The sequence below is a fragment of the Anabrus simplex genome, chromosome 1 (genome assembly GCF_040414725.1).
Source record: "Anabrus simplex isolate iqAnaSimp1 chromosome 1, ASM4041472v1, whole genome shotgun sequence".
NCBI classification, from domain to species: Eukaryota; Metazoa; Arthropoda; class Insecta; order Orthoptera; family Tettigoniidae; genus Anabrus; species Anabrus simplex.
In genome coordinates, this window is record NC_090265.1 from 686,069,936 (window position 1) to 686,082,561 (window position 12,626).

Below are 12,626 nucleotides of genomic sequence, written 5' to 3' on the forward strand. Positions count from 1 at the left end.
AATGTCATAGTGTGGATTCTTTCGTGGAAGTTCTAAGGCTTCAGCAGATGTTCACTTCTGTTAACACAACCTCTTTCTCCTCAATTTGAGGTGGGAGGAAGCTGAATGAGCCACAGAAGTTTTTTGTGACTTCTTTCTATGGTGGAGGGGGGGAACTGCATATGGGGAAAGCATGCAGGCTTGGGGCTGAGACCCTATAGGAGCAGCTTTTGTGAACATTTTAGGGGAGAGAGACTTAGCCTTCCTTCTCTGTTGGGTGACTGACTTGCCGATGCAGACTGCATTCTGACTGAAAGTGAGGTTTGGGATTTGATTTTTTGTGAGATTGCTCTCTGAAACAATTTCCACTTGCAACATGCATTTCTTAGCAGGTGCACAACTGGCATTTTAACAATTTCTACAAATGAGGAGCTTGATGGAATAAACCAACTAGTGATGACACTGAAATCAGTCAGTTGTGCCGGAGCATTCATTGCATTGAACTTCTTGCACGCCTCCTGGTAGGAGATTCCTTGCAGGGTGTTGACAACCTGGATCTTCTTCTCCCTTGCATATACAGGGCAGTTGGTGCACTGGATGGGCAGTGTGCGCTGCTCTGCACGCCATGAAGTACCTTTCAACATTTACCACAGAGAGACTGGTTCGAACAACAAGGAATTGTATGTCCAAACCTCTGGCAGTCGTAAACACTGTATAGGAGGTGGGATGTATGGCAGAATATCACAACAGTAACTTGTCACTCTAACCTTTTCAGGAAGAACTGAACCATATACCACTTCTAGGTACCTTGCAGATGATGATCGATTTTACTAGCTTAAAGCAAGACCAACTACAATCTCTCAGACCTTAGTGCTACTATCAATTTGCAGGTAAATGGTGGAATTCTAGTCCTAAGTGATGTGTGGTTTGCACATGATTATGATGGTTTACATTGCATCTAGATGATAAGAAGAACTATTTCAACCATGTTACTGAAGTATAATGTATATATGCAGTCTTTAGCGAGTAATTCATGTTGTGTAGTGTTAGATGGGTAAATAATTATGCACAATAGAATCTATTGTTGTGTTGGAACATCTGTAGCATTTCCAAAAATGGATCGTTCGTGCTGCGTACTAGGTTATAGATTAAATTATACTGTTGCAGATACTTCAATTTTTAAATTCCCTGAATATTAAGCTTTAAGAGAGAAATACATAAGGAATATACAAACAAACCACAAACCCCATGGCGCAAAAGCCCCGAAGGACCATGGCCTACCAAGCGACCGCCGCTCACCCCGGAGGCCTACAGATTACGAGGAGTTGTGTGGTCAGCATGACGAATCCTCTCGGCCGTTATTCTTGGCTTTCTAGACCAGGGCCACCGTCTCACCGTCAGATAGCTCCTCAATTGTAATCACGTAGGCTGAGAGGACCTCGAACCAGCCCTTAGATGCAGGTAAAAATCCCTGATCTGGCCGGGAATCGAACATGGGGCCTCTGTGTGAGAGGCAGGTGCGCTACCAGATAAGGAATATACACCGGGAAAATTACCTCAAAGGCCAAACCGTTCAACGTATCAAACCAAGTTTATCTTATCTCTTTAATAGCATTCTTACGTACCTATTCTATCAAAGATATACATGATAGGAGATGATGTTAGTTCTGTGTATTAGTTGATAGGCTCCTGGATACGTGTAAGAAATTGTAGCAGCCCATATCAGAAGCTCGGGCGGAAACTGTACCCTTGGCTGAAACTAATAATTCTAGTATCATTCCAAAGATGTTTTTTTCCAACATCTTACTATATCCGTATCACGATCAGGAATAAAATTAATATTAATACTTTATTAAAGTAGGGCAGATGATGGCAGATTTGACGATGTCCATCAAGGAATGCCTGTTTCGAAGTATTGAGTGCCTTGAATGTGAAGGTGTTTTCTAAGAAAATAGGTGTGTGCCAACCAAGACCTTCTGTGTAACAGCTGGGGTAAGCTGTACAACTTCGTGATTCAATTTACAATGACTAACATCTTTCCACCTTCAATAGGATTGACACAGGTGTAGAATAATATATTGGAAGTGGAAAGAGTTTGTAGAAGATTTTACTTGTAAATCTTTCTAAGTAGTACTTACTGTATGATCTGGAGTGTTGTGCTACAATATTTTATTCCATTCTGGTACCTAACCTGTACAGTGTAAATATTTTGGTAACATATTGTATTTGTAGCTAGTAGATTTCATTTCTATATTTACCGGAACTGTCCAGAAAGTTGTGACATTAATTTTTGAACAGGATGTGTTGGCTTTTGTTAGTTATGTATTCTAGAAAGTATATTCTGACTATTCTGGAAATGGAAGATTCGCAATCGTATGTATTCGAGAAAGTATTTGAACATCGCGACCGAAGAAAATGTTGTGATTGGTCAATCTGGGCAAGCTCCTGTGTTCTGATAGGCTACTCAAAGGCCAGGGTTCCCTTTAAAAGGGGCTAGGCAACATTTCGTGAGAGGTCCGAGGTCTTAAGTCTCTGAGCCGTCTTGGTCTTGGCCTTTTAAATCTAAGAATTTCATTTTTGTCCGTATTGAACTGAGAATGGAAGTTTTTGACGTCGTGAACGTCTCCTCAGTAACAGCATGGGTTGCCTAAGGGTAAGCGCTGTTACTTTCTGTCCGATTTTAAGTCCCATTTAGTTTTCGTTGGTGTATCACAGGAGTTTGCCCTAATCGCCACTCTTTTGATCAGATGTGAAAAGCTAGTTTTGATTTCACTCTAAAATGTAATTGTATTTGGTGCTTCCTCTTACCTTCAATATTGTATTTGTGGAATTTGATTTGTACTGAGATGTACTTGCTTAACTCTTTGAACTGGTATGAAGCTCTCGTCAAAGAATATATAACTTATGTATCTCTAAGAACTGTATCTGTATCTTACTAAGGTGTATCGGTATTTTCCACATTGACTGAAACTGTTCGTAATTTATTTATTTTGCAAAGTCCATTTTGTAAATGATATTTTGAAAATCAAAGATCACTGTTAATTTTTCCGAACCGCAACCTAGACATCTCCATGCCCCTGGTCGGTTCCCAGTTACGTCCCACGTTCCTTGTTTGTTATCGTCAAGTTGCCCTCACTAATATTTACTTCTGCTGTTTTCGCCACAGTTCATTACATGATTATGGTGTGTATAGTGTTTAGGTACATTGTAATTTGATTTACCTTCCTCCCTTTATCTGTGTTTGTGTAACCGCTGTAGCACCGGTTACAGAATTTATCTCTTCTTCTACCGCTGTTCCCACACCTTGAGGGTTCGCGGGTGCGAACTGTCACACATGTGGATTTGGCCCTGTTTTACGGCCGGATGCCCTTCCCAATGCCAACGCCTCCAATAGGATTTATATCCTATTGAATATTTTAGAGAGTGCCTTTATTCCTGATAACGATATGGATATACAGTAATAAAATGTTGGAAAATAACATTTGCATTGGAATGATATTAGAATAATTAGTTTCAGCTTAAAGTACAGTTTTCGCCTGAGCTTCTGATATGGGCTGCTACAATTTATTACACGTATCTAGGAGCCTATCAGCTAATACACAGAACTAACATCATGACTCTCTGCCATCATGTATATTGTTGATAGAATAGGTTCGTAAGAATGCTATTAAAGCATGCTCTAAATTTGACCAGGAACTCTTTGTATCCCACAGCTATCGAGAAGCAGAAAGTTGCTCTAGCTATGAGCATTTATCAGAACATAACACGACATAAAATTTTTACATAATGTGTGTACAGTTATTTCTGAGGACGCTATCCAATTTCTGAATGTAATATCTAAATAGTGGATCAACAGAGATGTGCCTAGCCTATATGCTTACATTAACTTACTTTGAATTTCTACCGTAAAAATTCTATCTTAATATTTCTGTAACGGCTAGGATTGCATTGATGGATATAGTCAAATCTACCAGAGTAATCAAGTAAAATGAATTCTGTTACCAACCTGCGCACAATAAAAACACAACTAAATGCAATCGCTTTGTCACTAGCTGCTATCACCATACGAAACGCTATTATCCTTTATAGCTATGTTAAGTGTAACTAGCTGTTTGTTAGATAAAATTCATCTATTGCATGTCATAGGCTATTTATTTACATGTTTTGTTACGTCGGTGTTGTGTTATTCATATTTTAAACGATGCTAAGGTAATGCATTAACCTAACTAATGCATTCGTTCATAATCCTCTTCTTGTTATTGTGCATCATTCCAATTATTGTTTACAAAGTACGTGTTTTGACATTAATCTTGGAGTTCCTGTAGGAATGTAATCTAATATGCGAAACTTCCACGTCGAAATTAAGTTATTTACATGACTTCCTAACCTTGAACAGTCGCCAGCTGATCCCCCTATGATGTCTACCATTTTGGTTTTGATATTACGGTCTGAGATATTGAAGTCAGTTTTGGCTTAAAGTCCCCTGTCAGTCCTGGTAGCAATCAGGAACCTGGTACCCATCTTTTCATGATGTGTTTGTTTTCATGGGGTTGCATCCCACAGGGCGTTCAAATTGAAAGACTTGGGTGGCTGACTACCCTTGACAGGCTTTGAAGATTTTGCAGCCACGCCCTTAAGTATCCTTTTTGAATGCTATCAACTCCAATGACAGACTGCCTCCCTCCGTAGCCAACATACAGCCAAAGGAATGCCCGCCTGGCTTGGAAAGAATGGTAGAAATTCAGTATACACAACATAAGTTTTATAGTATCGCAGGGATTTGATATGTTACAAATCTTCAGTGGAATACCTTCTACACAAGAGATGTGTTCACTGCGACAGCCAGGGACCCACCTACCGTCCCCAAGAAGTATTTTTATAACTTAATACAATAAATCCTGCGCCATTGTTCATCGCTTAATTACACAGCAGAATTTCCATTGGCTGAGACACAATCGGATATGACGTCACTCCCAGCAATCAAGTAAAATGAATTCTGTTACCAACCCATGCACAATAAAAACACAACTAAATGCAATCGCTTTGTCACTAGCTGACATCACCGTATGAGATTCATCAATTCAAAAGTAGCGCTACTGCACCTAACAATGTACGACTAGTTCTTAAGACCAACAGTTCTGAGCCCTGTCCACCGCACGATCACGACCATTGCGAGAAGTCAGCGAGAGACAAACAAATGACAGTGCAATTGTGCCTAGATATGTGCGCTGAAAAATTGTTGTAGTTACTGAACTTTTGCCAAAAGTATTGCCTGGCATCTGATGTTAAACAATGCTGTACAGACATATGCCTCATAGCATATATAGTGGGGTTCCAGCTCAGGCATTTGGCGGAGCAGAGATCTGTGTTTTCAAGTGGATACTAGTGCCAAGGTACATGATCCTCCCACCTGACGGGGTGTCGACACCATCTGGGCTTTCGGGCATAGTCGAACACGAAAGAGACCCTTCCTCAAGCAGCACACCGATTCAAATTTTCAATCCGTCAAATTCTCAAGAGCGGACTGATGGCCACATAACCCTTTTAGTAGCTGTTTACGACAGAGATTACTTGTGGATCTATTCATACATTCCCATCCACAGGGGGTCCAATTCACAAACTAGAGGCATTCCAAGGTTGCCCCTTTTAGGTGCATCTTACTACAGGCAGAGGATACAATTGGGGTATTCCATGTCCCAACCCACAGGTCGTCATAAGGATGCTTTACGTTGCACCGACACAAAAAAGTCTTATGGCAACGATAGGATAGGAAAGGGCTAGGAGCAGGAAGGAAACGACTGTGGCCTTAATTAAGGTACAGCCCCAACATTTGCCTGGTGAGAAATTGGGAAACCACGGAAAACCATCTTCATAGCTGCCGACAGTGGGGTTCGAGCCCACTATTTCCTGAATGCAAGATGATAGCTACGTAATCCAAACCAACAGCCACTCGTTCGGTATTTAGAAGTGTCTTTAAGAGCTAAATCTAATAAATAAAAAAGAGGAAAAAAATTACTCACTACTAACCTTTGGTTTTAAAAGGAATAGTTCCTCCCAGAAGTTAGGATTTCCCAGAGATGGGTCTTCACCCTGAAAAAAAAAAAAAAAAAACTATCACTTAAAAATCACCTGCACAAGTTGAGAAAATACATAAAAATACCACAGAACAGCATAGTATCAACCGCTTTTTACAATACTTTTCAAATAACCTCATCAGCAAATAATCTTAGACGATCAGAAAAAAAGGTATTGAGGATACCATACACTAGAGCTGTTGATCGATTACAAATTTCGATCGGTTAACTGAATGCCTTTAATCCATTAATCGTTCAATTAATCAAATTTTAATTGGCTTCACACAGTATATTGAAAAAAAAAAACAACACCTGACAATATATTTTTATAATTTGATTTGCTATAAAGAAGAAAGCATACTTACTTTAATATTTTTACATTTTAATTGTATTGGTGACATGCAAGTAATAAAAAATTAAGCAGTTAAGTTAATTTTTAAAATATATTTCAATACTGATGATTTAACCTTTTGCTGTCCAACTGATTTTAACTGATACCCTTAGCATTAGTCTAGTCCAAGCAAATTTTGAGGAAATGCTGTCTAATGATCAAGAGTGAAATCTATATGAAACTGAAACAGAACAAAATAAAATAAAGGTTATCTCAAGCAAGAATTTAGTTCAGCTATACCTCAGAAACGTGTCTAACCATTTCACAACTTGAAACTTTTCATTGTGTAGTACTGTTCGAAGCAGTTCCTCACATGAAGTTCTGGTTTATGTTCACATATTTCACAAATGTAGGTTGTCTCTCATCTTCCCCCTCAAACATTTCACTTGGAGCACACAATACAGTCACGGTGCTTTCCTTCTGTGTATGGAATTATGATCTGTAGCTTTCCATCCATTCTTTGCTCTTCATTTTAACGCAAGTGTAACAGACTGATATAACTTGAAAACAATATTCTTTAACCCATGGGTAAATCATGCAAGTATCGAGCTCGAATTATTATTATTATTATTAATATTATTTTATTTATTTACAGAGTTTACGCCCACATTGGAGCACTTAAATCAGATTACAACAAATTTGTCTCCCTTTTCTTCTCCCATAAAGTCTTGAGTCCGGTTGACCTGGCTGCCCTCTCCGCATCCGGTATAACATATTGTTTCCTCTGTACAGTGGTCAGAGGAAGCCTGATGCATTTATTCTTCAAAATACTTTTCTCACCTCTGTTTTCTATGGTTTGCATGGTAATATTCAACTCCTCCAAATCACTTTGAACTTCTTTAAACCAATTGTTTTTTGATTTACTATTCCAAAAGTAATTAAATAATTGTTTTAAAACTGTTATCACTTAGTCGAAATAAATGACAATAAGGCAATTCTTCTTTTTCTCATCGTGTCTGTGATGGACTCACTTTCCCGATAGATAACCTCATTCGGCAACAATCTCCACTGTCCATCCACCTGACGTTTCTTGTTTATGATCGTCCTGAGTATCCTTCGATCAACTCGTTGTAAGCGTTCTGTTGTTGATCTAGTATTGAGTTTAAATAATGTTTCACAAGCATAAGTTGCTTCTGGTTTAATAACAGAGTTATAATGCCTAAATTTAGCATTAATCGAAAGACATTTCTTTTTGTATGTAGGCCAAGTTATTTGTTGTGCCTGCTTCAGTTGATATATTCTGCTCTCTATTGATGGGTTTTTCATTGCAATTCCAAGTGAGATTTTCACCCAAATATTTAAATGTACTTACAATTTCAATTCGTTTATTATTATTTAATAATAGCTCTGAATTTAAAGTTCTGAAAGTAGGCATTATTTTTGTTTTATCATACGAAATTTGCAATCCAACTTTTTTCGCTACATTTGCAAGTTCTTCCAATTGAACTTTAGCCTCTTCAAAACCATTTGCCAGTATCGCAAGATCATCCGCGAATGCCAAACAATTTAGTTTGATATTTTTTCCAATTTTGACTTTTGGAGGACATACCTTACTCCACTCTCGCATGACCTTTTCCAATACACAATTGAACAATAATGGCGAAAGACAATCTTCCTGGCGGAGGCCTGTTGTAATTGCAAATGATTTAGATAACTCAAAGATTGAGTATTCTTAAGAGTCATACCAATCAGGCTAATAAGTTTGGAATGTAGACCAAATTCCTGAAGGACATTCAACAGTGATTCACGATGTATACTATCATGCGCCTTTTGAAAATCAACAAACGTAATAACTAAATTTTTGTTTCTAGATCTATGATGTTTCATAATCCATTTTAAACTGATGATTTGGTCAGGGCAGCTTCTTCCTGGACGAAATCCACCTTGATATTCCCCTAGTTCACAGTCAAGATGACCCTGTATTCTGTTATAGATAATCTTAGATAAAATCTTATATGTAATATCCAATAATGATACTCCCCGATAATTATTTGGATCAGATCTATCGCCCTTTTTATGCAATGGTTGAATTATTGCCATATTCCACTCTTCAGGCATTGTAGCAGTATTCCAAATATCTATAAGATGTTTATGTAGATTCTGAACGGTTTGGTCATAAGCATTCTTCCATACCTCTGCGACGATTTGGTTCTCTCCCGATGCTTTATAATTTTTAAGGGAATCAATTGCTGCTCATACTTCATTATAAACGGGCGGTGTAACCTTTTCTACAGGTATCCTATTTTTTGGATGTGTGTCATATTGCAGATATTCTTTAGGTTCCTCACTGTTAAGTACCGTAAGTTCTCAAAGTATCTAGCTAAAATTTCCGCATTATCTTGATTAGTATGTGCCTGTTTTCCATTAGTATCTCTCATTAGGAGTGTTGGGGGAGTATAATTAGCTTGGTACTGCCGAAATGTTTTATAGTAATCTCTTGTCTTATGTTGAGTAAATGCTTCGTCAATAGAGTGTAACATCTCTGTGTGATAATTTCTCTTAACCCTTCGGATGATTTTAGCCGTATGTCGTCTAGCAGTAACAAGTTCTTCGCGTGACTGTTCTGTTTTCCGTTGTTGATCAATCAACCATGCCTTGTGTCGGTGTTGAATCGCTGCATCGCACTCCTCATTCCACCTAGCATGTTTTTTCCTCTTTTTAACGGGAGCATTTTCCTCAGCAATGGTTTTTAGCTTGTTAATTACCGTTCCCAAATCATCACTTAGATAGGTTTTAGATTGTTCATAATATAATTTATTATTAATGAGATAGCTAGGGTCATATGTTTTCTTCCTATTACATTTGGAGAGAATGTGTTTCTTTTTTGGAGTTAATTTTATTTTAATTTTGGACAAATAATGATCTGAATCTATGTCCACTCCACGGAGGACCCTCACATTGTAAATTTCCTTATGATAGTTCTTATCCATAGCTACATGATCAATTTGGAACTCCTCTAATTTAACATTAGGGCACTTCCAAGTCATCAGTTATGTGGTCGTCGTTTGAATCGTGTGGTTTCCAAAAGTAGCCCATGATCAATACAAAGATCGATCAATCTCTGACCATTCCTGTTAGTTAGATGATGAGCTGGCCACTTACCTACAACATTACAAAACTTACTCTCACGGCCTATTTTAGCATTGAAATCGCCAAGCATGATTTTAATATGATTATCGGAAATGGATGATAATAGTTGGTCTAGTTCTTTCCAAAATTTGTCTGTGTCTTCCCTCTTGGTCCTGTTTTTTTTCATTCGTTGGAGCATGGACGTTTATCAATGTGTACGTTTTATTCTCTACTTTGATTGTCATCAATGCCGTTCGGGGGGAGGTGGAAGAAAAATCTTCAATTGAATCTAAGATACTAGTATGAACCAAAAAGCCGACTCCAAACTGAGGAACACTCTTTAGTACTCTTTCACCTGGGGGACCCTTGTATAGGCGATATCCCCCTGACTCAAGGAGGTCTTGATCCGTATTACGCAATTCTTGAAGAGCAGTTATCAGTATCTCATGTTGATCTAAGACGTCTGTGAGATGTTTTAATTTGCCCACTTTCATTAATGAATTTATGTTCACTGTAGCGAAATATGAGAACTGTCCTGGTTTATTAAATTTAAGTTTCCTCTTGATCTGATGGGTCTGCATGTTGTTTAATGGGTTGCAGGCGCTCCGACTCGCCTTGGTCTTCCATGTGACACCCCACCGTATCCGAATGGTGTCTTTGTTTGGATCTGATGATCGTGTGTATCCAAACCGGTGGATATTTCATTAGAAGACTAATCATAATAGGCTGATTGTCTGATCAATGATCAATACATTTCTGACCAAAGTCAGGGCTTACAATGCCAGATGTGATCTGGCAAGGTGATGAATGGTGAATGATGGGTGATGAAAGATGAATTGTGAAGAAGGCTTTTTGCCTTATTTCGTCCTAGTAGTTCAGGACTGGGAGTAGGCATTTCCTCCATACCCCGCGAACGTTATGGTTTTCCCACCAATACTCGGGTAGCTGATTGCAGTGGTTTCCCACTGGGCGATGGGATCACCACATCCCTACGCCAATTATTATTATTATTATTATTTTACAATTATTATTATTATTATGACTTGTGAGGTATGGCTATGAAGTGTTTACATCCATTTAGTATTAGTATTTTCATTATTGAAGTCATATGCCTCTCTAAAGAACCGGAGAAACAAGGAAATGCCATTTGGTCCTTGTTTCAATGACGGCGAAATCCTGACGTTCATCTTCCCGCGGTAGAGAGGGGGCAACGACTGCATATAAAAATAATATTTTATATGCAGGCAGCTAACGAATGAAGGGACCGATTATCTCCCAGTATAAGGAGATATCCTATACCAAATGCCAACAGTCTCTTTGAGAGTGGATGAGCGGGTATGGGTAAGGGCACTCTATTGTCCTAGAGACAAGAAATTGTTCCCAAAGGCGGAGGAACCCGTCTGGTCAACGGCATTAGGATGCAGAAGGCAACAGGAAACCACTGCATTAAAGATCCTGAGAGATATTCCAATAAATCCACATGGCATGGCTGCAACGTCAAGATCGGAGCTGGCCGTGTGGATCATCTACCTCCGTTTGGAGACGACGTCTTAAGAAGAAGTCTAATGTACAGATGATACAATCGTATTATTTGTGAGGCTATGTCATGAAACATGTACTGTATATATTTATGAACCTGTAATTAATAGTATATAATTTATTATTACCTGTATATATGGTGTGTAATCCATTACAGTATTGTGCAACACATTGTAATATCCAGAATAACACTAGGTAAGACGAGAACTATGAAGAACCTTCCTTCCATTTGTAACTATGTATTAAGCACTCTAGAATTTACTAGAAGGTATGCTGTGACATATCCTTCTAGAAACCTGGGCAAGCGACATATATAAGGAAACAGTCTTGGTGGTGGCGTGGAGGGTTTAACAGGAGTTATTTTGATCAGATGTGTGTCATGGTAGCGAGTGTTTGAAGTATGTGAATTGGTTTAGTAAAGTTGGTAGTTGACATGCAGTGGTTGCAGTCTCCATGTGCATCGTGATAGGCAGTTGTTAAAGATGGTGGTTTGTTTAATGTGAGGTTAAGTTAAAATTAATAAATCAGTGTACGCAAGTTGACAGCAATTTGTGTGCGTCTTTGTGGCTACATCAATTTGAAGTGAGTTACCACCCACTTTACAGAAGTCTCCAACAAATTACTTGACCAGCTGTCTCCTACAATGTACATGTTTCAGAAGGCTTAGTGTAATTTGATTTGGCATTCTGGGCATAGAGTATGTAGGCATTTATAACTGAAACCTCCATACCCCAGAAAAATAATTTTCTCCACAATTTTAGTGTCTTACGGAGGAAGTATGTTACACTCAAATGATCGGCTGGACCAACGCCACCCGTATCAGTGTTGTAATACACAACTACACTTGGTTTATTTACAACATCATCTGCTTTCCCTTTTACTATCCTTCTGATGGTCTCTGATGAGGATGTACTCCATGTATTGAGCATAGTTACAACCCTTTTGTCACACCAAGCAAGGATTAGTACATTTTGACGATTGCAACATGCTATCTTTTCTCCTTTTGGGGGGAGGTTGGTTTCTTGATAGAATCAGAAATATATTTTCTAAATTTTCACGATTACAACATGCTATCTTTTATCCTTTTTTTGGGTTTTGGGGGGGGGGGTTCTTGATAGAATCAGGAATATATTTTCTATTAGGAAGCAGAATTCTGATAAGGTGACATTTCAAAGCTTGAAGTTCAGTGGCAAGCATTGCACTCTTGTAGAAACGGTCATTAAAAATATGGTATCCATAAATATCAGGCCATGTTTCTCAAAGGTTGTTATAAAGTTGAAGAACTATTCTAGAAGTGAAAAGAAGGGATGGTTTGATGAGGGCTTCTGTAGTCATTTTTCCCATGATATGGAATAAAAGTACAGGTACAGCTACAAACAGAGTCGACCAAAACATATATACGCATTCCCCATTTTGTAGGTTTTTTTGGGTTGTAAGTGATGAAAGAGATCCTTCCCTTAAATCTCACAACAGATTCATCCACTGACCCATTCCGTCCTGGTAATAAACAGTTGTCTGCATCTGTTGACCAAGTATTTGTGAAAATTGCTGACTTTTTGTGTTCTGGTTTTCAA

General features: G+C 38.5%; 1 protein-coding gene across 2 annotated transcripts in view; it reads right to left on the reverse strand.

Annotated features, from left to right (window-relative positions):
* LOC136857320 (armadillo-like helical domain-containing protein 3) overlaps positions 1 to 12,626 on the reverse strand; it is a 302,306-nt gene that overhangs the window by 259,690 nt on the left and 29,990 nt on the right. For both annotated transcript variants that reach the window (XM_067135906.2, XM_067135905.2), the window contains exon 3: positions 6,007 to 6,069. In XM_067135906.2, coding sequence (XP_066992007.1) covers positions 6,007 to 6,069 — 63 coding nt within the window. The remainder of the gene's footprint in view (positions 1 to 6,006; positions 6,070 to 12,626) is intronic.